Below are 22,250 nucleotides of genomic sequence, written 5' to 3' on the forward strand. Positions count from 1 at the left end.
GTGTGTGTGTCTATCCATCCATCCGTCCGTTCGTCCATTCCATCTATCCCTTCATTTATGCAACAAATATTTATTTCACTTCTAGAGTGTGCCAGACCCTGTTCAACACCCTGGGGGTACAGAAGCGAACAAAAATAGGTAATTAATAGAGTCCTTACCCTCACAGAGCTTACATTTCAGTGGGAGAAGCAGACAACAAACAAACAAACAAATAAAAATAAATACGTTAGGAAGTAATGCCTGCTTTGAGGAAGAGTAGAGCCAGCCAAGAGGAAGGAGAGTGATGGGAGCAGTGTTTAAATCGGGTGGTTTAGGGACTGTGTCTAGGTAGAGACTCGAGTGAGCCCCGGGGCTGTCTGGAGAGAACATTCTAGGTAGAGGGAAAGCAGGTGTGCGGGCCCTGAGGCAGAAGGGTCTGATGAGGCAGAAGGCTCAGGGGGGATGGCCAGGGATTTGTTCCAGTGGCGGGGAGCCCCTCGGCTGGCTGTTGAGCGGGGGAAGGGTGTCACCTGACTTCTGACTCCTAGGGCTACTCTGGCTGCCGTTACGGCAGCAGCCTGTGGGGCTGAGTGGAGGCCGAGACCCCAGTTTTGAGGCTCTCGCAAGGGAGCGGGGGAGAGGTGGTGGCGTCTCAGACGAGGGTGGCGGCTGCGGAGGTGAGGAGCAGTGGTTAGATTTGGGGTGTGTTTGGAAATTGGAGCTGGCAGGTGAGGGGAAAGTGCATGAGGGAAGACCGTAGGACTTTGGGGCACCACGTTAGGGGGTAGGGGTTCTGAGGGGGGGGTCAGCGTGACACAGCTAAGGGGCTGTCAGTGGGCGGAGGGGCAGTCTGGCTTTGTGCTGTGTTCCCTACAGAGCTGGGTCAGGAGCGCTTGGCTGACCACGGGGCACATCGCAGGCGGGTGGTGGACGCATGTTGTGTTCAGCCAGCAGGCTCTTGAGCTGAGCTGCCGGGGCCCGATTCCCTGCCCCATCTGTCACAGTGTGGCCCGGGGGAGATGACCTCTCCGTGCTTCAGTTTCCTCATCTGTCAGATGGCGTTTATAGTCATAGGCAGGGGTAAGGATCGAGTTAATTCTCGCAAAGTGCTTGAAAGCTTGCCTGATGCGTTAGTAACTGCTGAATTCAGGATGGCTGTTACCTGGACGTGGGAGGTGAGGTGGCATTTTGTCTCGGAATAACATCCAGGATCGTGATGCTTTCAGAAGGGGCCCTGGCTCTGCCCAGAGCCCCACACTCACCACCGTTGGACAGGCTGCACCACCCACTGGGGACCCTGAAGGCTGCGGAGGGGTCACCCCACTCTACAAGGAGGGTGGCCCCGAGGACCCCCAGCTCCCCAAGCATTCTTCAGCAACCTCTGATGGGTCTTACTCTTAATCCTTTCTACTCCAAGAAACCTCTTCTTTGCCTTCTACATCTTCTGCTGACATTTAGAACACCTTCCCTTGGCACTGACCTTATTGAATACAGAGAAGAGTTTCTTGGAATTCTCTGTATAATGTACTTACAGGTGCTGATTGAGTTTGTCCTCATTCTTTACTTTAAGGGACCTTGCATCATGTGGTATAGAAAGAATTTTAGGAAGCACTTAGGAAGATGGTGTAAAATGAAGGGACTATTTTAGTTCTCACTATTTCTGCAAATGTGAGCCCCTTGTAACACAGCTGTCAGCCACGGTACCCCGCCCTTAGAGAATCAAGCAAAACTGGTTCCAGCTTCTTTGCCACGTATCCTAGGAACCCTGCAGGTTTCCCAGGCTCTCTACAAGCTTTCCTGAAGCTGGCAGGGCTGGGGGAGTAGTGTGGGTGGGCCCGTCTCCTCAGATCATTCCTGGCTTCTCGTTCCTGCCTGCGGTAAATGACATCAGTTTACAGATCACTCCTGGCCTTCTTGTCACCTCCGTGACACAGCAGCTCACACACAGAACAAATACTCTAGTCCCCTCACTCTTCGAAATATCCCTACCGGGGGGCAGGGTGTAGGGAGATTGTTACCTAAGTACTGGGGCAGTGGGGTGTGTGTGCGCCAGGCCTGGGGGTGGAGATGAGGAAGTGGGGGGATGTGTCACTGTCCAGGACTGCAGAACAGATGCTCAAAACCAGGTGTCCGATTTGGCTTCCAGTAATGAAGGAGCAGTTCCTATCAGAGTAACTGTACAGCTGACAACTGTAAACTCTGAACAACAACAACAACAACAACAACAACAACAACAGTAAGCTACTTAAAGGTGTCGGAGAGCCACAGAAGGCAGGCAGATACTGGAGGGAGCTCTTAGAAGAAGGAAATGGCACTGGGCGAGTCTCCTGCTTTGATGTTTTTCTGCCCAAGGGTGGGCTCCAATCTGTGCCTGGCAGAGCCGCAGCTAAAAGTTGGATAGAAAACTCGCAGTGTTACTGGCTTGAAGAAGCAGAGGACAGATGGGGCAACCACGGCAGCTGGAAAGTGAGGAGGGAGATCTCAGAAAGGAAAGGGTCAGAGAAGAGGAGTCCTAAGTTCTGTCAATAGGCTCTGCCCAGATCTCTGGATGACTCCCGGACCAATGCATGGAACAGACTCCAACCAGCTCAGCTAAGGCTAAGAGAACCAAACAGAAATTTCTGCTGCTGCACACAGCAGAGGAGACAGTTTAAAATGTGAGTAGAGCCAAGTTAGCTGACTGTTGAAAACAAAATTGTTCTTCAGAGAAACATAACAGTCTAGAGTCTATACAACATAAATTTTGTCATATCTAGCATTCCACCCCAAATTACTCACTGTAGGAAGAAACAGGAAGAGGGGACCCATAGTCAAGAGAAAGGCGATCAGTGGAGCTTGTCTCCAAGATATCCAGATGTTGAAATTAGCAGAGTATTTTAAAACAGTTATTATGAAAGTGCTGAAGAATACAAAGGAAAATATATTCGCAATGAATAAAAAGACAGGAGATCTCTGTAGAGAAATAGCAACTGCTGTATATAGAAAAACAAATGGAAATCCTAGAGTTGAAAAATACAGTATCTGAAAGAAAGAATCCATCATTTGGGCTCCATTGCAGAATGGAGATGTCAGAAGAAGGAGCTAGTGAACTTGGAGATAGAACAATAGAAATTATTCAATCTGAAAACAGAGGAAAGGAGTAGGGGAAAGAAAGAACAGATAGGGGCGCTTGGGTGGTTCAGTCGGCTAAGCACCCAACTTCGGCCCAGGTCATGATCTCACAGCTCATGAGTTCAAGCCCTGTGTTGGGCTCTGTGCCGACAGCCCAGAGCCTGGGACCTGCTTCAGATTCTGCATCTCCTTCTCTCTCTGCCCCTCCCTTGCTCACGCTCTGTCTGTCTCTCTCAAGAATAAATAAACATTAAAACAAACAAACAGGATACACAGGGACCTGTGGATAATATCCAAAGATACCTGTATAATATATATTGTGATATTGTGTGTATAATTGGAGTCCCAGAAGGAGATGAGAGAGAATGAGGAAGAAAAAACTATTTGAAGAAATAATGCCTGAAAATTTCCCAAATTTGATGAAATGTTTGTATTTACAGATTCAAAAGAAAAAAAAAACAAACTTTGCAACCCCCAAATAAGACATATAAAGAGAATCACACTATGGCATATCCTAGTCAAACATGTGGAAACCAAAGATTAAAAAATTTAAAGTAACAAGAGAAAAATGAAAATCACATAGAGGAGAATAATGGTATGAAAATCACTGACTTCTCATCAGAATCAGTGGAGTCCAGAAGCAGTCGAATAGCATCTTCAAAGTGTTGATAAAACACGCATGCACACGCACACACACAACCAAAAACATCTTAACTCGTGATTCTGTATCGTCTAAGAATGAAGGTGAATCAAAGATGTTTTCAGATAGGGGCACTTGGGTGGCTTAGTCGGTTAAGTGTCTGATTTTGGCTCAGGTCATGATCTCACAGTTCATGGGTTCAAGGCCCACGTCAGGCTCTATGCTGACAGCCTGGAGCCTGGAGCCTGCTTCGGATTCTGTGTCTCCCTCTCCCTCTGCCCCTCCCCTGCTGGCACTCTGTCTCTCTCTCTCAAAAATGAATAAATGTTAAAGAAAAAAAAAGACATTTTCAGATAAATGGCAACTGAGAATTCATTGACAGCTGACATGCAACTTAGAAATGTTAAAGGATGTTCTTTAGGATGGAGGAATATGACACCAGATAGGAGCTCAGATCTTCAGGAAGGAGTGAAGAGCCTGGAAATGGTAAATATGTGGGGAAAGATAGAAGACTATTTTTTCCTCTTAAATTAAACAAAAAAATACATATGACTATTTAAAGCAAAAACGATCATATTGCTTGTGGGGTTTCTAACATATGTGGATGTGATACATGTGACAACTATAGAGTAAAGAATGGGCACGGATGAAAGACATTTATGGCTTCAAGCTTCTTATATTTTATGTAAACTGGTACAATAGTAACCATAAAAAGACTTTAAAATATTAAGAATGTATATTATAATCCCTAGAGCAACCATTAAAGAAGTAACATCAAGGAATAGCTAAAAAGCCAATAAGTAAAATGGAATTGTAAAAAGTTATTTCAAAAGAAGGTAGTAAGGGAAGAAAAGCGAAATAAAACAGAGATAAAACCAGAAAACAAATAGCAAAATGATAGATGTAATTCTGATCATATCAACAATCATGTTAAATGTAAATGGGTTAAACATTGCGATTGAAAGAGATTATTGGAATGGATACAAAAGTAAAATTATATGCTGTCAACCGGAGTAAGAGAGAAGACATTTCATAGTAATAAAAGAATTTATCAGGAAGATCTTACAATCGTATATGCACTTAATAACAGAGCTTCAAAGTACATGAAAAATTTTTCATAGCCTGAAAGGGAGAATAAAAAAATTCATACTTACACGTGGCGATCTTAACTCTTCTCTAAGTAATTGGTTGGACAGCCAAACAGATCAATAAAGATGGGAGATCTCTATTACACTATCAACTACCTTACCTTAATTCACGTTTATAGAACACTATGCATGGCAAGTGTAGGCTACGTGGGCTTTTCAAATTCAAATAGTACTTTACTAAGATAGGTCACACGCAAATCTCAATACATTTAAAAAGATTGAAACAACAGAGAGCCTAGTCTCTGTTTACAATGGAATTAAATTAGTAATAATGAGTTACTAAACAATATGAAAAACCATAAATGTTTGGCAATTAAGACACACTTTTTTTTTTTTTTTAATCCTCAAGTTAGTTAACATACAATGTAGTCTTGGCTTCAGGATTAGAACCCAGTGATTCATTTCTGACATATCACACCCAGTGCTCATCCTGAGAAGTACCCTCCTTAATGCCCATCATCCATTTAACCCAGCCCCACCCCCACCCCCATCAACCTTCAGTTTGTTCTCTGTATTTAAGAGTTTCTTATGGTTTGCCTCCCTCTCTGTTTTTATCTTAGTTTTCCTTCCCTTCCCCTGTGCTCATCTGCTAAGTTTCTCAGATTCCACATATGAGTGAAATCATATGATATCTGTTTTTCTCTGACTGACTTACTTCACTCAGCATAATACCCTCCCGTTCCATCCATGTTGTTACAAATAAGCCACACACTTCTAAATAACTTTGAGGACTTACACTTTTGGCCAAGATGGAGTAATAGGGACCAGATTTATGCTTCAATCTTAAACAATTTAAAAAATCAGACAAAATGTAAGAAGCAGTGGTTTTTACAAAATGTAAAAATCAAAATGCTAGGCAATGGAGGGGCGCCTGGATGGCTCTGTCTGTCGAGCGTCCGACTTCAGCTCAGGTCATGATCTCACGGCTCGTGAGTTCAAGCCCCATGTTGGGGTCTGTGCTGACAACTCAGAGCCTGGAGCCTGCTTTGGATTCTGTGTCTCCCTCTCTCTCTGCTCTCCCCCCACCCCTCTCTCTCTCAAAAATAAACATTAAAAAAAAAAAAAAAAAACGCTAGGCAATGGAGACAGTGGGCCTTGAGAGAAGGGGAAGCAAAATGAAACGGGCCCTGGGGGACTGCTCCCGCTGACTGTCTGGTGAGAGTTCCCAGACTGCCACACAGGGAGGAGAAACCCAAATGGGTCTCAGTGGTCTTCCTGACCTGAGGAGACAAAGCTGGGAGTCAAGGAAGCCACGGCAGCTAGAGTTCTCAGGACAGAGAAGGGGAGATTAGAGAGCTGCACCAACAGAAAGCTCCAGAGATCTGTAGGAAGCTCCCTCAGAGTCTTCAGTGGAGTACTTGATCAACATGTGTGTGAGGAAATTCCTTGAAGCAGGAGAAGAACCACCCAAAAGGAACGGGGTGAACAATCCCCAGAGCTCCCAGGGCCAAGAATAGTTCACGGTGCCACAAGCCAGAGTGGGAAGTCCTCATAATTCATTAGAGTGTTCCCTCAGCAGGATAAAATAGCCCTAGACTAAATAGTGTTCTAGTTCCTCCTATCAGAGCTTTGAAACTATCCTGGAAAGGAGTGAACGGTTTCCAAGTAATTTAACTGTGTCCCAGAACAAACCTCAAGAGTATTTATAGGAATACAAAAATATAAAACATTCACTAAAGTAAAATTCACTGTGTCTGACATCCAAACAGAGATTACAAGGAATGCAAAGCAGTAGAAAAATCTAGACTATGATTAGAAGAAAAATCAGTCAATAGAAGCAGACCCAGAAATGGCACAGATGGTGTGATTAGTCAGTAAGAACATTCAGCCAACTATTTATAAATATGCTCCATATATGCAAAAAGGTAGAGACAAGCATGAGCATGTTAAGGAGAGACAAGGAAGACAGAAGAAAGATCCAATTTGAACTCCAGAACTGAAAAAAAAAAAAAAAATCTCAGCTGAAAAATGCACTGGATAGGATTAATAGCAAATCAGAAACTATAAAAGGTTAGCAAATTTGAAGACCTGGTCATAGACACGTTTTAGAATGCAATACAGAGAGTAAACAGCTTGGGGAAAAATGAACAGAGAATCCAAGAGTTGTGGTACAACTTCAAGCTCACCTGATATATGTGAAATTGAAGTCTTCACAGGCAGAGAGAACAGAAAAAAATATTCAAAGAACTAAGGGCTGAAAGTTTTCCAAATTTGATGAAAACTGGAAACCCACAGAACCAAGAAACTCAGTGAACCCTAAGCACAAGAACCATGAAGAAAAAAGTTCACCAAGGTACCTCTTAATGGAATTTCTTGTAGCCAACGATAAAGAAGAAAGTTTTTAAAGCAGCCAGAGGAGGAGAAAAAGGCGAGTTTCATCCTGAGCAATCAAGAGAAGAATGACCGCAGACTTCTTATTGGAAATAATGCCAGAAGACAGTGGAACAACATACTTAAACTACTGAAAGGAAAAAGAACAAACCACTGTCAGCCCCAAATTTAATACCCAGTGAAATATGTTTTTAAGGGAAAGGCAAAATACTTTTTTTAGACATTTAAAAGTGGAAGTAATTCATCACCAGCAGACTTGTACTATGGGAAATGTTAAATAAAGTTCTCAAGGCAGAAGGAAAATGATGCCAGATAGACACCTACATTTACACAGGGGAGTGTTGAGCACCAGAAGTGGTCAATATGTGGGTAAATCTAAATAATCTTTGTTCTTACTTAAAAATCCCTTTAAGTGATGATTGATTATTTAAGGTAAAAACAATGGCCATGTTTTAGGGGGTTTGTGTGAAACGTGTGATAATGCATACAGGCTGAGATGGGGAACACTGTATGTATTATTATTATGGTTCTTATTAGGCAAGCGCTAATATTCCTTGAAAGTGACTGTGATAAGTTAGAGATGTATGCTCTAAACCTTAAAGCAACTAGTAATAAAACAAAACAAAATTAACGGTTAGTAATCTAACATTGGGAGATAAAATGAAATAACAAGAAATGCTTAATTCCAAAGAAGGCAAAAAAGGGAAAGAGGGAACAAAGGACAGATGAGATGAGTGGGAAACAAGTAGCAAATTTAAACCCAAAGTGCATCAATAATAGATGAAATGGTCTAAATACCCATTTAAAAAACAAAGATTATTAGATTGGATAAAAAGGCAATTTATACAATGCCTACCAGAAACCCACTTTAAATATAAAGACACAAAAAGTTAAATGTTAAAGGATGGAAAAACATATACCAAACTAATGCTAATTTTAAACAGAGTGGCCATATTCATACCAGACAAAGTAGATTTCAGAGCAAAGAATATTAGCAGAAATAGAGTTATCTTATAATGATAAAGGGGTCAGTTCCTTGAAGGGCATCAATATTTCTACACCTAATAAGAGCTTTAAAATCCATGAAGCAAAACTGATAGAACTGAATGAAGAAATAATCAAATCCACAACTATAGTTGGAGGTTTAAACACCCTTTTCTCAATAGTCAATAGCTCAAGTAGACAGAAAATCAGTAAAGATACAGAATATTTGAATAACACTATCATCCAATTTGGCCTAATTGACATTTATAAAACACTTTATGTAACAACAGCATAACGTACATTCTTTTGTAGCATGTGTGGAATGTTTACCAGGGCAGACCAAATTCTAGGCCATAAAATAAGTCTCAGTAAATTTAAAAGGTTTGAAATCATTCAAAGCATATACTCTAATGATCACGGGATTAAGTTAAAAATCAGTAACAGGTATCTGGAAAATTCCCAAATATTTGGAAACTAAAATCACACTTCTAAATAATCCTTGGGTCAAGGAAAAAACTGTTAGAGATATTAGAAAACATGTTGAACTGAATGCTTATGAAAAAACAACATGAAAATTTGTGGAATGTAGATAGAGCAATTCTCAGCTGCTAATTTATAGCAGTAATTGCCTATATTAATAAAGGAGAAAATTTCAAATCAGTGATCTCAGTTTCCACTTTAAGACATGAGAAAAGGAAGAGCAAATTCAACCAATGTAAGCAAAAGGAAGGAGATTAAGAGCAGAAATAACTGAAATAGAAAACCGATAAACAGTAGAGAAAAATCAGTAAATCCAAAAGTTGGTTCTTTGAGATCATTGAAGCTGATAGCCCTTCAGCTACACATCAGGAATAAAATAGAAAAGATACAAATTGCTAATATTATGTGAGAAGTGACTTGATTACAGATTCTAAAGATAGTAAAAGGCTACAAAGGTCATGTGAGGATCAACTTTCTGCCAGTGAATTCTACAAGTTAGATGACACAGATAAATCCCTTGAATGACCCAAACAGGAAAAGCTCACTCCTGAAGAAATAGATAACCTCCAAAGCCCTGTATCTATTAAAGAAATTGAATTCATAGTTAAAAACCTTCCCACAGAGAAAACTCTAGGCCCAAATGACTTCACTAGTGAATCTTACCAAACATTTAAGATAGAAATTATACCAATTTGTTAAGGGTTGAGTCGTGTCTCAAAATTTATATTTTGAATTCCTAACCCCCAGTGCCTCAGAATAAGTCTTTATTTGGAGATAGCGTCTTTACAGAGATTAATCATGTTAAAATGAGGTCATTAGGATGGGCCATAATCCAGTATGACTGGCGTCCTAATCAAAAGGGGAGATTTGGAGACAGACAGGCAGAGAGAACACCATGTGAACGTGAAGGCAGCCGTGTAGAAATCAAGAAGAAAGGTCTGGAACAGATCCTTCCCTCATGGCCCTCAGAAGGCACCAACCCTGCCAGCACCTTAATTTCTGCCTTTTAGTTTCCTTAATCATGAGACAATACATTTCTGTTGTTTTAAGCCACTCAGTTTGTGGTACTTTGTTATGGCAGCCCTGGGAAACTCCTGCACAATCCTATTCAAACTCTTCTAGAAAATCATAGAGGAAGAAATACTTCCCAGCTCATTCTGTGAGGCCATCATTACCTTATACCCAACAGGAAAAAATACACTGTAAGAGAAGAAAGTGATAGACCAATATCTTTCATGAACATAAGTACAAAATTTTAAATAACATTTTAGCAAATTAATCCACCTGTGTGTGTGTTTGTGTGTGTGTATGTGTGTATACATATATACTTATATTTATTTATTTGTAATATCAGGGCCAAGTAAGATCTGTCTCAGGAATGCAAGCTTCACTTAATATTTGAAATCAGTCAGTGCATTTCAGCATATTAATGAACTAAAAAAGAAGAACCAAATGATCGTGTGAAGAGATACAGAAGGAGCATTTAACAATCTACCGTATTCATTTCTGATAAAAAAAAAACAAAACTTTGTGCAAAGTAGAAATAGAATGTTCTTAAACTGATAAGGGACATTTATGAAAACATTAGCTTTCGCATCATACTTAACTGTGTAAAAGACTGACTGCTTTCCCCATAAGATCAGGAACTAGGCAAGCATGTCTGTCCTCACCATGTCTATGCAACATTGTAGTGGGGATTCTAGCCAGTGCAATAAGGCAAGAAAAAGAAACAAAAGGTATCCATATTGGAAAGAAGGAAGTAAAACTGTCTTTATTTGCAGACAACCTGACTGTCTATGTAGAAAATTGTACTGAATCTACAAAAAAAAAACTTCTAGAACTAAAAAGTTGGTTTAGCAGAATTCAAGGTCAAGATATAAAAAACTGATCTTATGTCTACTTACTGGAAATGAGCCTGAAATTAAAAATAAAAAATACCATTTACAATATCATCAAAAGATGAAGTAATTAGGGATAAGTTTGACAAAAGATCCATAAGATTTTTTTTTCATTAAAAAACTACAAACCGGGGCGCCTGGGTGGCTCAGTTGGTTAAGCGTCCAACTTTGGCTCAGGTCATGATCTCGCGGGTTGTGAGTTTGAGCCCCGCGTCGGGCTCTGTGCTGACAGCTCAGAGCCTAGAGCCTGTTTCAGATTCTGTGTCTCCGTCTCTCTCTCTCTGACCCTCCCCTGTTCTTGCTGTGTCTCTCTGCCTCAAAAATAAATAAACATTAAAAAAAATAAAAAATAAAAACAAAAAACTACAAACCATTGCTTAGAGAAATTAAAGAAGGCCTGAATGAAAGGAGAGACATATCCTATTCATGCATTGGAAGACTCAATAACGTTGAGATATCTCCCCAAATTGGTCTGTGCATTCAGTGCAGTTCCAGCCTTTGACACACATCATAAAGGAATCCCAAAGCTTTTGCAGGTAAATGGCTTGGTCAAAGTTTACACACTGGTTGCACAGCCTTGCTGAGCTAGTGAGTCTGACAGTCATCTCTAGAATGATATCCCGGAGTAGCAGGGATGCCAGGGGGTAGAGAGTAGGCCAGGAACTTCAGCTGAACTAGGAATGTCCCTGAGGCAGGAGCTGTCAGGGGTGGGCCAGATGGGAGGCAAAGATTCACCCAGAAGTTTGATAGCCACTGTGTGCAGGTGGTGGAATTATGGATGACTCTTATTTTCTTCTTTGTGTTTCTTTGTTGTTTCATTCCCCACCCCCCACCCCCGCCCCGAGCATACTTAGTTCCAATATAATCAGAGGAACCACAGTCCTATAGTTGATTCCTATGGGGTATTGTTTTTTTGTACACCTGTATAATTTGAATATTTTAAAGGAGGTTGTGTTTATTTTGTAATCAAAAACAAAAGGCAGACAGGCAGAAAGAACATAACCTGTGGTTAAAGCAGTAGGTCTTAAGACACTGTGAGGAACTCCTGGTAGGGCCATGTATCGGTAACCAGGACATGGAAACCACAGTAAATACAGGACAGCCAAGCAAATGCGTGTTTCACTTGTCATGTTCTTTCCAAATCTGACTTCCGTTGGACACATAGAATGTCTGTCTCTAGTTAATGCACCAAGCCATCTTAGAACATTTGACAGAAGATTTAACTCCTTAATTCCAGGGAGGCAGATTGGGATCTCTAATTACTTAATTGAAAAAAGGTACACACTTCAGGCTGCCACAGTGTTTGGGAATTAATCTTTAAAACCTGACGGTGAACATTAAATTCAATTAGGGAGGGCGATTAGCAACGTTTCTTCTCTCCTTCACCCTGGGTAGCTTGGAGAAGTGGCTGACTGGTCTGCATTGATTCTGACGCTATCCTTGTGTATATATCAGCCAGGAGAGCCAAGTATGCATTTTTCACTTCAGAGGAGAGTTATCGGGCAATTTACAGATTGATGGATTTCCCTAACATGTCTCCATGGCTGATTCAGAGGCCCCCCTCCCGAGAATTCAGACCTACCAGTGTGCTGCTTTGCACCTTGGTGCCTTCCCCTCCTCTTCCTCCTCCTCCCCTCTCTCTCTTCTCTTTCCTTGTCTGTGCCTCCAGCTGGTCCAACTATGCTCCTCTGTCCCCTGGATTCTTACAGAAGCTCCACACTGTCTCCCTTGCCTTGCACTCTCCTCCTGGTAGAGAAGCCAGAGGGGTCCTGTTTCTGCCTGGAAGGTTCTTCCTCAATTTCTGTATAGCTCCCATCATCCCCCCTTCAGATCTTCCTTCAGAGCCACCTTCTCTGAGAGGCCCTTCCCGGCCACCATCTCAACTTCTTCTGCTGCCCTTAGGGCCCCTTTCTTGCTCACTTACTACGCCTCCAGCCTTTACCCCTAGCTTACATGCTATAGAGATTCTGCTGGTTTATCTTGTTTAGTGTCTGTGTCTTTGAAGGCAGGGGTTTTTGTCTTAGTTGTTTGCTGCTGAATAATGCCTGGCTAATAACAGCTGCTCAAGAAATGTTTGTTGAATGAATGAAGAAATGAATGCGTTTAACAGATGGAAACATTTGAACATATTTGCTTCAGAGCATTCTCTCTCTCTCTCTCTCTCTCTCTCTCTCTCAGAAAGACAGTGTAGTGTTCACAGTGCCCTTCACCCAACCCCATCCCTCACCCACCATTTCCCCAGAGTGACCGTCATCTTCATATATGTTGTTATGGTCTTACTACAAATGCACAAATAAGCTTGATAGAATTTTGCTTCATGTATGTTTTTAAAATTGTGTTGCAATACGTATCACATAAAATTTACCGTTCTAACCATTTTTAAGTGTACGCTTCACTGGCATTGAGCACATTTACATTATTGTACAACCATCGCACCATCCATCCCCAGAACTCTTTCCGTCTTGCAAAACTGAAACTCTGTCCCCATTAAACACTAACTCCCCATTCTCCCCTCCCCCAGCGCCTGGCATCCCCCATTCTACTTTCTGTGTCTATGATTTTGACTCTTCTAGGAACCTTATGTAAGCGGAATTATATACCCTTTTTGCCGTTTAGTGTCTGGCTTATTTCACTCGGCATAATGTCCTCAAGGTTCATCCGTGTTGAGCAACTGTCAGAATCTCCCTCCTTTTTAAGACTGAATAGTAGTCCGTTGTATGGAGAGACCATGCTTTGCTTATCCGTTCTTCTGTCAGTGGACAGTCGGATTGCTTCTACCTTTGGGCTACTGTGAGTAATGCTGCTGTGAACGCTGGTGTGCAGGGATCTCTTTGAGACCCTGCTCTCCATTTTGTGGCTATATACACACAAGTGGGCTTGCTGGATCATATGGCAGTTCTATGCATAATTTTTTAAGAAACCGTCGTACCGTCTTCCATATAATCTGTGCCATTTTGCGTTCCCACCGACAGTGCACAGAGGTTCCAGTTTCCCCACACTCTCCCAACACTTGTTCTTTTTTCTTGTTTTTGATAGAAGCCATGGGTGTGAAGTGATGTTTTATGTGTTTTGATAATTTAGGTGGCATCTTGCTGTGTATATGAAGCCTGTCTCATGTAATCAATATTATGTTTTTTACTGCTTAGCCATTGTTAACTCTGTAGGTGTAGCTCATTAGTTCTACTTTATTTTCTCTATTAACGAGTCATACTTGTACCTAGTTTGGCAAAAAACTACATGCTCTGTTCTTCTACCATAAATTTCCACTCTGTGTTGACGTCTTCTGGTTGTTTCTTCTGTTATTTCTGTCCGTATTTCTTTTTTTTAGAATTTTTCTTCTCTCGTTTTTTTTTTAAATGCTTATTTACTTATTTTCAGAGAGAGAGAGAGAAAGAGAGAGCATGAGCAGAGGAAGGGCACAGAGAGGGAGAGAGAGAATCCCAAGCTGGCTCCGTACTGTCAGCACAGAGCCCGACTCAGGGCTCAAACTCACGAACCGTGAGATCATGACCTGAGCTGAAATCAGGAGTCAGACACTCAACCGACTGAGCCATCCAGGCGCCCCTCTGTCCATACTCTTTTTTTTTTTTTTTTTTTTTTTTTTACAGTGGGCTCCATGCCCAACATGGAGCTTGAATCCATGACCTGAGATCAAGAGTTGTGTGCTCTGCTGGCCGAGCCAGCCAGGCGGCCCTCTGTCCATATTTCTAAATGTAGATGCTGCTATTTCATGATTGTTTCAGTTTGAGACCCCAGCTATCGACCCCCAATAAGAAAGAAAGGATCTGAGCTCTCTTAGCATTCTTTGACAGCTGCTCTTGTTTCCTTAAGCTCAGACATTTCCATATGCCCAGGAAACATGCTTTCAGAACTCTGATCCTTCGCCTTGTGAGCACCTTGGGGAAGCAGCGGGATGAATTTTCTCGTCTTGAAAGGGAAGGCCGTCTCCACATCTGGTCTGTGGATGTGCGTGGGCGGAGACGAAGAACACGAGGCTTGGGTTCCCCACCGTAACCGAGAGAAGGTCAGAGAATACTGTCGTCAAGAACTGGGTGCGCGGCAAGCCCCAAGGAGCCCGCGCACCAGCTCCGCTCATTCCTCACCGCAGGCCTTGGGGTGGGGCTCTGACCCCCGCTTCACCCAGGAGGAGACCGAGGCCCAGGGAGGCCAGGCTGCTTGGCCAGGTCACACGATCTGCAAACAGAAGCATGACATGGGAGGCGCTTGCCTCTGAGGCCCACGCTCTGGTGGCAGCTGCTCTGCCTGCCTCTCATGTCTGATCCTCTGAAAGCCACCTCAGACGATGGACAGCAGCCTCCCCTGCTTCCTGTATTGACAGTGGGGGTAGGGGACTGGCCCTGCTGAGCGCCTGTGCAGGCCAGGCCCAGAGCCAGCCCTGTCAGGCTCCGTGCTAACCAGCCTTTCCCCGGGGCTCCTGCACGAGCTGGTGCGCTGGTGAGGGGCTCTCTCCTGTGTGGAGTGGCCCTGGCCCTTGCAATGTGCACTTCTACACTTGAGGGCTCGAAAGCGTGTTTCAGAAGCCACTGAATGTACATGGGGCTTTCTGCCGTCGGCTTTGTCGCCAGGGAAAGCCAGGGTGGGAATGAAGGATGGTACCTCTTCCCCAGGAAAAAGGACGGCTGGCAGATCCTGGCTCTTTGCCCGGTTGTAAGCACAGGTGTGGCAGGTTCCGTTTCGAATCTGACTCTCAAAGCTGGACCCAAGAGGATAGCCTGACTCGGTGCGGTGTCCACCTCAGGGCTCACGAAGCCCTGTCTGGGAGGACAGCCATCAGAGACGCAGGCGACACTGGGCTAGAAGTGTGAGCAGAGCGGGACATTTGGTGGTGAGCAGCTGCAAAGCAGGTGGGAAGGGCGGGCGGGGGAGAGGCGGGACTGGGGCACGCTGTGTTCTTGTGGGTCCCCTTGACCCCCGGAGGGGTTTTGGGAGAAGCTCCCCCTCAACTCACCAGCCCCGAAAACTTGACATTACTGCACGGAAAAATTTAACAGCTAGATGTTGTTTTGATGGTAAAATAACAGGAATCTAGTTCCGCTCTGAGACCCTCTCCACCCCATAGAGGGGCCAAGCCAAGCCCCAGAGATCAGGCCTCCGCTTCTGACGTCTGGCGCTGTGTTTGCCTCGTAGGTGTGGAATGCTGTGGACTCAGGCCGCTGCCTGCAGACCTACTGCCTGCACAGTGAGGCGGTGCGGGCCGCCCGGTGGTCTCCCTGTGGCCGGCGCATCCTCAGCGGGGGCTTCGACTTCGCCCTACACCTCACGGACCTTGAAACAGGTGTGTTTTACTGCACTGTTACCCCGAGGCGCCTCTTCCTCGGAGCTGGCAGCTGGGTCAGCTTTCTCATCGGGAAGCTTCTCTGGGCGGTCAGCAGCCACAACTGCATATGGCTTCGGGGCAGTAGGAGAGGGCCCTCAGGAGAGGCTCACATTGGTGAGTGCGTTTCCAGGGCATTTGCCTGGAACCACGACTCTCCACGGAGGGTTCAAGGTGGGCCTCTGCCAGTCTGCCCGGAGGACAGAGCCCCAAGGTTGTCTCAGCCCAAGCTGTGGGGCTGGATAAAGAGGTAGCTTTTTAATCAACTTCTGACATGTAATTTGTACCAAAATAGATTTAGCTTTATCACAATGTCCTTTGGTTGGAATCAGTTTAGAATTCCTGTCAATTCATTATCGTTGAAAGGCTGCAAGGAATGATTCCAGCTCATAAGGAAAGTCTGCAAACGAGTTCTGCTTTAATGCCTACACTGAAAAGGCATTTGGGTAAGATGGATTTGTGCTGGGTAAATCCTAAGGGGGCTCTTGACAAGCAGGGCGAGAAGGAGAGAGCAGTCAGTGGAAGGAACTTGACATTAGCGAGTACTCCTGTGCAACAGGCACTCTTAGCGCCTAATCCCGCCACAGCCCCTGCGTGGGGTCCTGTCCGTGGTCCTCAGGCGAGGACAGAGCCACGGGGTCGGAGCTGGTTCGAAGCCTCTGCCCCTGACTCAGGTCGGCTGGTCTCAGCACCCACGTTGCCTTCTCTTCCTTGGGCTCCTTCTGGTCACTTTTCTGCTGGACTCTCCTGCCGGGGCCAGGAGGGGAGGCCGGAGTCCCCGCCCATCCCTGGGGTGTCCCAAGTCTTCACATAGGCCTCCCATACCCCGTGGCAAAGGCCCTGGGGTCCGTGCCTCTCTCAGGGCCTGGCAAGCAGGAGACGACAGCTCTGGGCCCGACCACACAACCCCTCCCCAGCTGGGAGGGGGCACGGCGAAGGAATACGGCGGATGGTGTAGGGTAACGGTGGGGTCTGTGTCCCACCCGGAGCATACTCGTCACTGGATTGCCGAGGCTTGGCCTCGAGGCTCCTCTGCCTGAGCCCCGTGCATCCTCAGCGGGGGTGAGGACAAGATTGGTGGCCGTGTCAGCGGCCGGTACTGTGCCACAGGTCCTCACCACGGCGTGCTGCCTGCAATCTCTTCTCCATTTTACAGGCGGAAAGCTGAGGCTCAGAGCAGGGAGTAGCTAGCTCATGACCTCCCCGTGGTATGTGGCAAGTGGGGATTTAGAGCCGTGTCTGCATTTGCAAATCCTATGTCCTTTCCACGGTACTGAGTGTATATGGGGTTTTTCTTCTCAACAAAGTGTTTCCCTAACCAGTTGTGGTCTTACAGTGAGTCCCACAGGGCCGATGAGGACGCCATGGCTCAGGGAGTTTGGTGCCACTTAGTCGATGATGACCGCGGTGGGTAATGTCCTGACCACCCACTGTGTGCTAGGCCTTCTCCTGCAGCCTTACATCTGGGGTCTCACCCTTTAAGGCCGCACCACCAGAATCTTCTTTGCGTGCAAAAATCTGCCAGGCTCACTCCGTTGCCCATGTGCCCCGTAACCCATGCTCAGCATTGGAGATGCAGACCCAGAATCCACCCCAGAAGGTCTTGTCTGCCGGGGGAGATGGAAGTGTGGACAGAATCCCAGGTTGTGGTGATGGAGCGAGATGCAAGAACATGTAGCCTGGAACCTGGCAGGAGGCAGGACCCAGGACCCAGGGGACAGAGGATCCGGGTGGAGGAGGTGTGGTGGAGGAGGAGGGAAGCACATTCCCAGCAGACAGAACAATGAGGACAGAGTTGTTAGAGGAACAGGAGTGGAGTGTGTGGCGTTGTGGGGTGCAGGCAGTTGCGGGGGAGTCTGGGGGTGCAGGCCTGTGGTTCCCGGCCTGTGAGGTCTTTTCCTTTTCCTGGCCCCACTGCCCCCCCCACTCCAGGGACATTGGGTGCCCATGGGTACCTGCACTGCCCACCCTCGGAGCGAAGGAGTGATGCTTTTCACATTCTGGCGGTGCTGTTGGGTTAATCAAATACGAGTTCATTTGATAACATTAATGGATGCTTAGTGGCCCTTTGTCATGATGTATCTTCTCAATCAACAGATGTTAAACAGACACTGCCGTGGCATGTGTGGGTATGTGTGAATGTGGGGGAAGGCTTCTGAGATTTTTGGATTTTTTTGAAGAGAGTCTTCCTGATAAGTTAGGGACTGCCACAGCAGGTGGCAGTAGGGGGCCGTTGCTGAGTTTGGAGCAGGAGAGAATCATGGCTTGATTTGCACTCTGGGCAGGTCTCCCTGGTATCTTCAGCTGGTTGGGTATGACCAGGGCGAGGTGGAGAGCTGGAGGAGGGGAGGGGGCATGCCTTGCCCAGTCTGTGGCAGAACTTCACTGGAGAGGGGCTCGTGTGGCCCCAGGCCCAGGGTGCTCCTCCAACGGTGGTATACTGGGTGGTGGAGGGAAGGCTCAGCCCCTGTCCTCAGGGCTTCGCCTAAGACGGGGGGACTTTTCCACTCTACCCTACTCCCGGGAATGGCACTCATCACCTGTTGAGAGCCGGGTTCCATTCACTCAGCAGGTATTTCCTGAGCACCTGCTATGGGTAGGACCTGGTGCTGGGGCTGTAGCAGTGAGCATGTTGGATATCCTTTGTCCCTCGTGGGGAGGTCTCAGGGTGTGGACCTCACCCTTGGAGCAGCCCTCCAGCCCCGACATGGACTTCTCCTGCTGAGGGGGCTGTTGGTCTCTGTGTTTGTCGCCCTGACTAGTGTGGGAGTTCTTGAGAATGGGGCCTGCCCTGGGAGTCTTCGTGTCTTCGTCATCTGGCCAGGGCTGGCTCGGAGCAGCGACTTGGAGTGTGTGAGCAGAGGCTGGCCCTTGCTGGGCAGTGAAACCCATCGGTGGCTCCCTCCGTGCCTCCCACCTCAGCTGTGCGTCCCCACCCTTGGCCCAGGTTGTCATAGATGCTGTCTTTAGCAGAGGCCGGTGGTCTTGGGCGGCCCCTGTGGCTCTCGGCCCGGTTTGACTTCTCTCGTCGTCCTTTCTCGTCACCGAGTCTGATTTCCCTTTTCACTCGATCTGCCTCTTTCCGCCCTTGGTGATTTGGCTTTTTCATTTCAATCTAATTAGAACTCCCTGCCAGGAGAAGGCAATGCAGGGCGTTCTCACCGCAGTGCTTTGGGAATTAGTCACTCGGTGCCCATTGTCGTTAATGGGAATTTGGTGCCAAGGCCATTTATCCTGGTGTCCTCAATCAATACAGTTAAAAATCTGTGGATTCTGAAATGTCAATACCCGGCCTGAAATATGGAGAGCCAGCCACATTTTATCTCGTTAATTTATAGTTCTGACGGGCTGTTGGCTTATAGGACAACCATGAATCAACACCTAAATAAAATCCACTCACAGATTCATTATTTTTGGTGCTCCCGCTTCAGTCTGTAATCTTCCTAACAAAACGTCTCTGATGCATTAGTCTGAGTGGCCTCAGGGAACCCTGGCCAGCTCCACCAGGGCCCCAGTGTCGCCTGCCTTATGAGTCAGCTGTCCTGCACACTAAATCAGCCCATCTCCTCGAAATCCCCTGAAGAACTTGTTCACTTCCACGGGCACTGGTCTTGTGAAGGTTCCAGCCCATCATGCCCCCTGCCCCCACCACTGGCAGGTGCCCCCCAGCCTGGCTATTGAGGCCTCATAGGTTCGCAGGGCCCCTGGAGCCCCCAGGGCTCCGACTTTGGGGAAGGCACCCTGTCTTCCTTCCTTTGCCCTGGTCAGCTCTCCTGATGTGCATCCAGCCTGTCCTGGACGTCCGTGCAATGGTACCTGGTCCCAACAGTGCTGGAGGCAGTGCAGTGTGACGGGGCACGAATGGGGTGCGAATGTGCACCTCCACTCACCTGAGCTGGGTGTCCTGGGGGAAAGTTCCTTCACTTCTGTTTCTGCGTCCATGAAAGGGGATAACAGTACCTGGCTGGTGGTGGGATTTTGAGGGGAATAGCCGAGAGAATGTTTGTAGGCACTTTGCAGAATGCCTGGCTCAGGTATGCACTCAGCAAAACATGTCCCTTCCCTTCCTCTGTCCCTCCCTCTGAGGCCCTTGGGATGGTGGGAAGTAATGCCCTTGTTCCTGCCGAGCGTCCAGAGAGCCCCGGTTGCTGGGCCATTTCTTCAGATGCGGCAGCTTTGGTAGCTTTGGTAGCTGAGCTCCAAAAGCCCCCAATCTGGTGATCCCCCAGCCAGAGTGTGGCCCTTGGTCCCCATGTGGGTCTGGGGCAGCCGGGAAGGCCTTCCTGGGTCCTCCCCGTGTCTCCTCCATGTGTTGCTTCTCCGTGACAAAATTCTACTGGCGGTGGGCTAGCGGCTTCCTCCTGGTGACGAGACGGCAGCTGCCCTCTTTGGGGGGTGCGTGTGCAGACCCCCCGCAGTCCAGCCTGACCCGCTCTCCAGAGCTCCAGGCACCCAGTGCTGAGGAAGGTCTCTTCCCGCAGATAACCCACCGCCTGCAGCCTTGCTGTCCCCAGCCCCTGGCTAGCTCCTCCTGCTCTGGGGGTCCCTGTGTCTTTCGGTGGGGGGTCATGGTGCATGGAAATGACAGCTGAGACTGGACCCGTAAGTGACCATTTCTCTTGTTTTCCAAGAGGCGCGCTCTGGTGCCTCCCTCAGTTTTGCATCCTGATTGGGACTGCCGTCACAGAAATGCTTCAGGAAAGGGGACCGCCACATCAGCTGAGTGTGCACCGTGGGCCAGGCCCCGGGTGGTGTAACCCTGGTTCTTGGCACACTGCTTGGTCTGTATGAAGCTGAAATGGACAAAAAGATGTTAGTCCCTTTGCTTACTTATTACATTTTTAGTACCTACACTTACCTGTGAGGACAGTGTTTTTATCCCCATTTCATTGACCCGGACACTGAGGCTTGGAGTGCTCGGGGACTTGCTCGAGGCTTCGCGGCCAGCAGCAACAGAGCTGGGATCCACCTGTGGCCTGTGTGACTGGCAGAGCCTGCCTGTTGAAGCCCGGGAGTGGCATGCCCTCACCGCGTCGGTTTTTCCTGCCGAGGACGAACGGTTTGCTGAAGCCCACCCCTAGGGGGCCCTGCTTGGCTCTCCCCCGGGCAGCTGGCTTGCCACCTGTGGAAGCGAGCTTGGGGCCTCTGGGAGGAAGGGGCGCCCGGACGGGTCTTGACCCAGCCTTCTGATTAAGTGACTGGCTGAAGGATGCTTCTCTGGCTGTCGACAGCCGCTGCTCCGGTGGGAGAAATGTTAGCCCTGGCGATTATAGTACATTTGGCATAGGAAGGGTGAGAAGCATCCAAATTAGAACCCTGACGAAGACCAGGAGCTCATGGGGCTTTCGAGGAGGGGCTGCAGATGGGGCTCCTTTTGGGCCGACTGGTGCCGCCCCTCCAGGCCCTCGAGGAGGTGCCTGCAGGGGGCCTGGGCTTCTCCACGCTTTGGCTTTTGAGCACCATGACTGAGTGTCCCCCGGCACAGCTCCGAGGGACTGGGTCAGGCACCCTTTAGGTACCTGTGGAGGCAGGAAGGCGGATGCCCAGCCGCATCGTGGGCCGCCGGGCGATGGGCACACTTGCACAGCTCCTGATGGTACGGGCACGTTTTGTGTATCCAGCCCTGTGGTCCTAGGGGTTTGCCGCTGGATCCAGACACAGAGTGTCTGAGGGGCTCCGTAGCCCAGTGAGGTCTGAGCCGACGATGGCCCTGGCACTGCCCCTCCAGTGCCTTCTTGCCCAGGGAGCAGCTGCGCACCTCCATCCGTCCTTCTGGTGTAGGCGGGACCCCCACAGACTCCTCTGCTTTTCCCCTGTCCTCATCCACCCCTCTTTCTCCCAAGCTCGTTCCTCCCCCGACGCCCTGTCCCTAGCCCTCTTTTAAACGTGCCCGTTCTCAAGTCTACCACCTCTTTGGCCCTGGGCCCCATTCCCACGCACACCCTTCCTCTTTCGGTCTGAAGAGTTTTTCTCTCCAGTTTCAAGCTTGTTTTCTCCCCCTCTTTCCATACAGCTTTGGGGCACGACCCTAGTGTTGGATATTAAATCCAGTGTTATTACGCGTCCATGAAACAGGCTGCCAGCCCCATACCTCACCCTGTGGGAAGTGCCCACGGGTCCTGCCACATGCCACACACCCCTGTCCTGTCATTTTCTCCCAGTGACGCCTGTGCCGTCCTGTGGATAAATGAATAGTGGATTTAACGGACGGCACTGTTTCGTGGACTACCGTCGCCCCACCGTGCTGGTACTCGGTCTCTGTGTGCGCTCGGAGGCAGCCGCCGGGCGGTCAGGCTGCCCTCGTAGGTCAGACCTCCTCCACCGACGGACTGGGAGCCCGGACG

At 47.4% G+C, this 22,250-nt stretch overlaps 1 protein-coding gene across 11 annotated transcripts in view; it reads left to right on the forward strand.

The window, feature by feature from the left end:
* The window catches only part of WDR25 (WD repeat domain 25), a 140,618-nt gene that overhangs the window by 70,266 nt on the left and 48,102 nt on the right, over positions 1 to 22,250 (forward strand). For all 11 annotated transcript variants that reach the window (XM_042944265.1, XM_042944266.1, XM_042944274.1 and 8 more), the window contains one exon: positions 15,720 to 15,867. In XM_042944265.1, coding sequence (XP_042800199.1) covers positions 15,720 to 15,867 — 148 coding nt within the window. The remainder of the gene's footprint in view (positions 1 to 15,719; positions 15,868 to 22,250) is intronic.

This window comes from Panthera leo, chromosome B3 (assembly GCF_018350215.1).
Source record: "Panthera leo isolate Ple1 chromosome B3, P.leo_Ple1_pat1.1, whole genome shotgun sequence".
Classification (NCBI taxonomy): Eukaryota; Metazoa; Chordata; class Mammalia; order Carnivora; family Felidae; genus Panthera; species Panthera leo.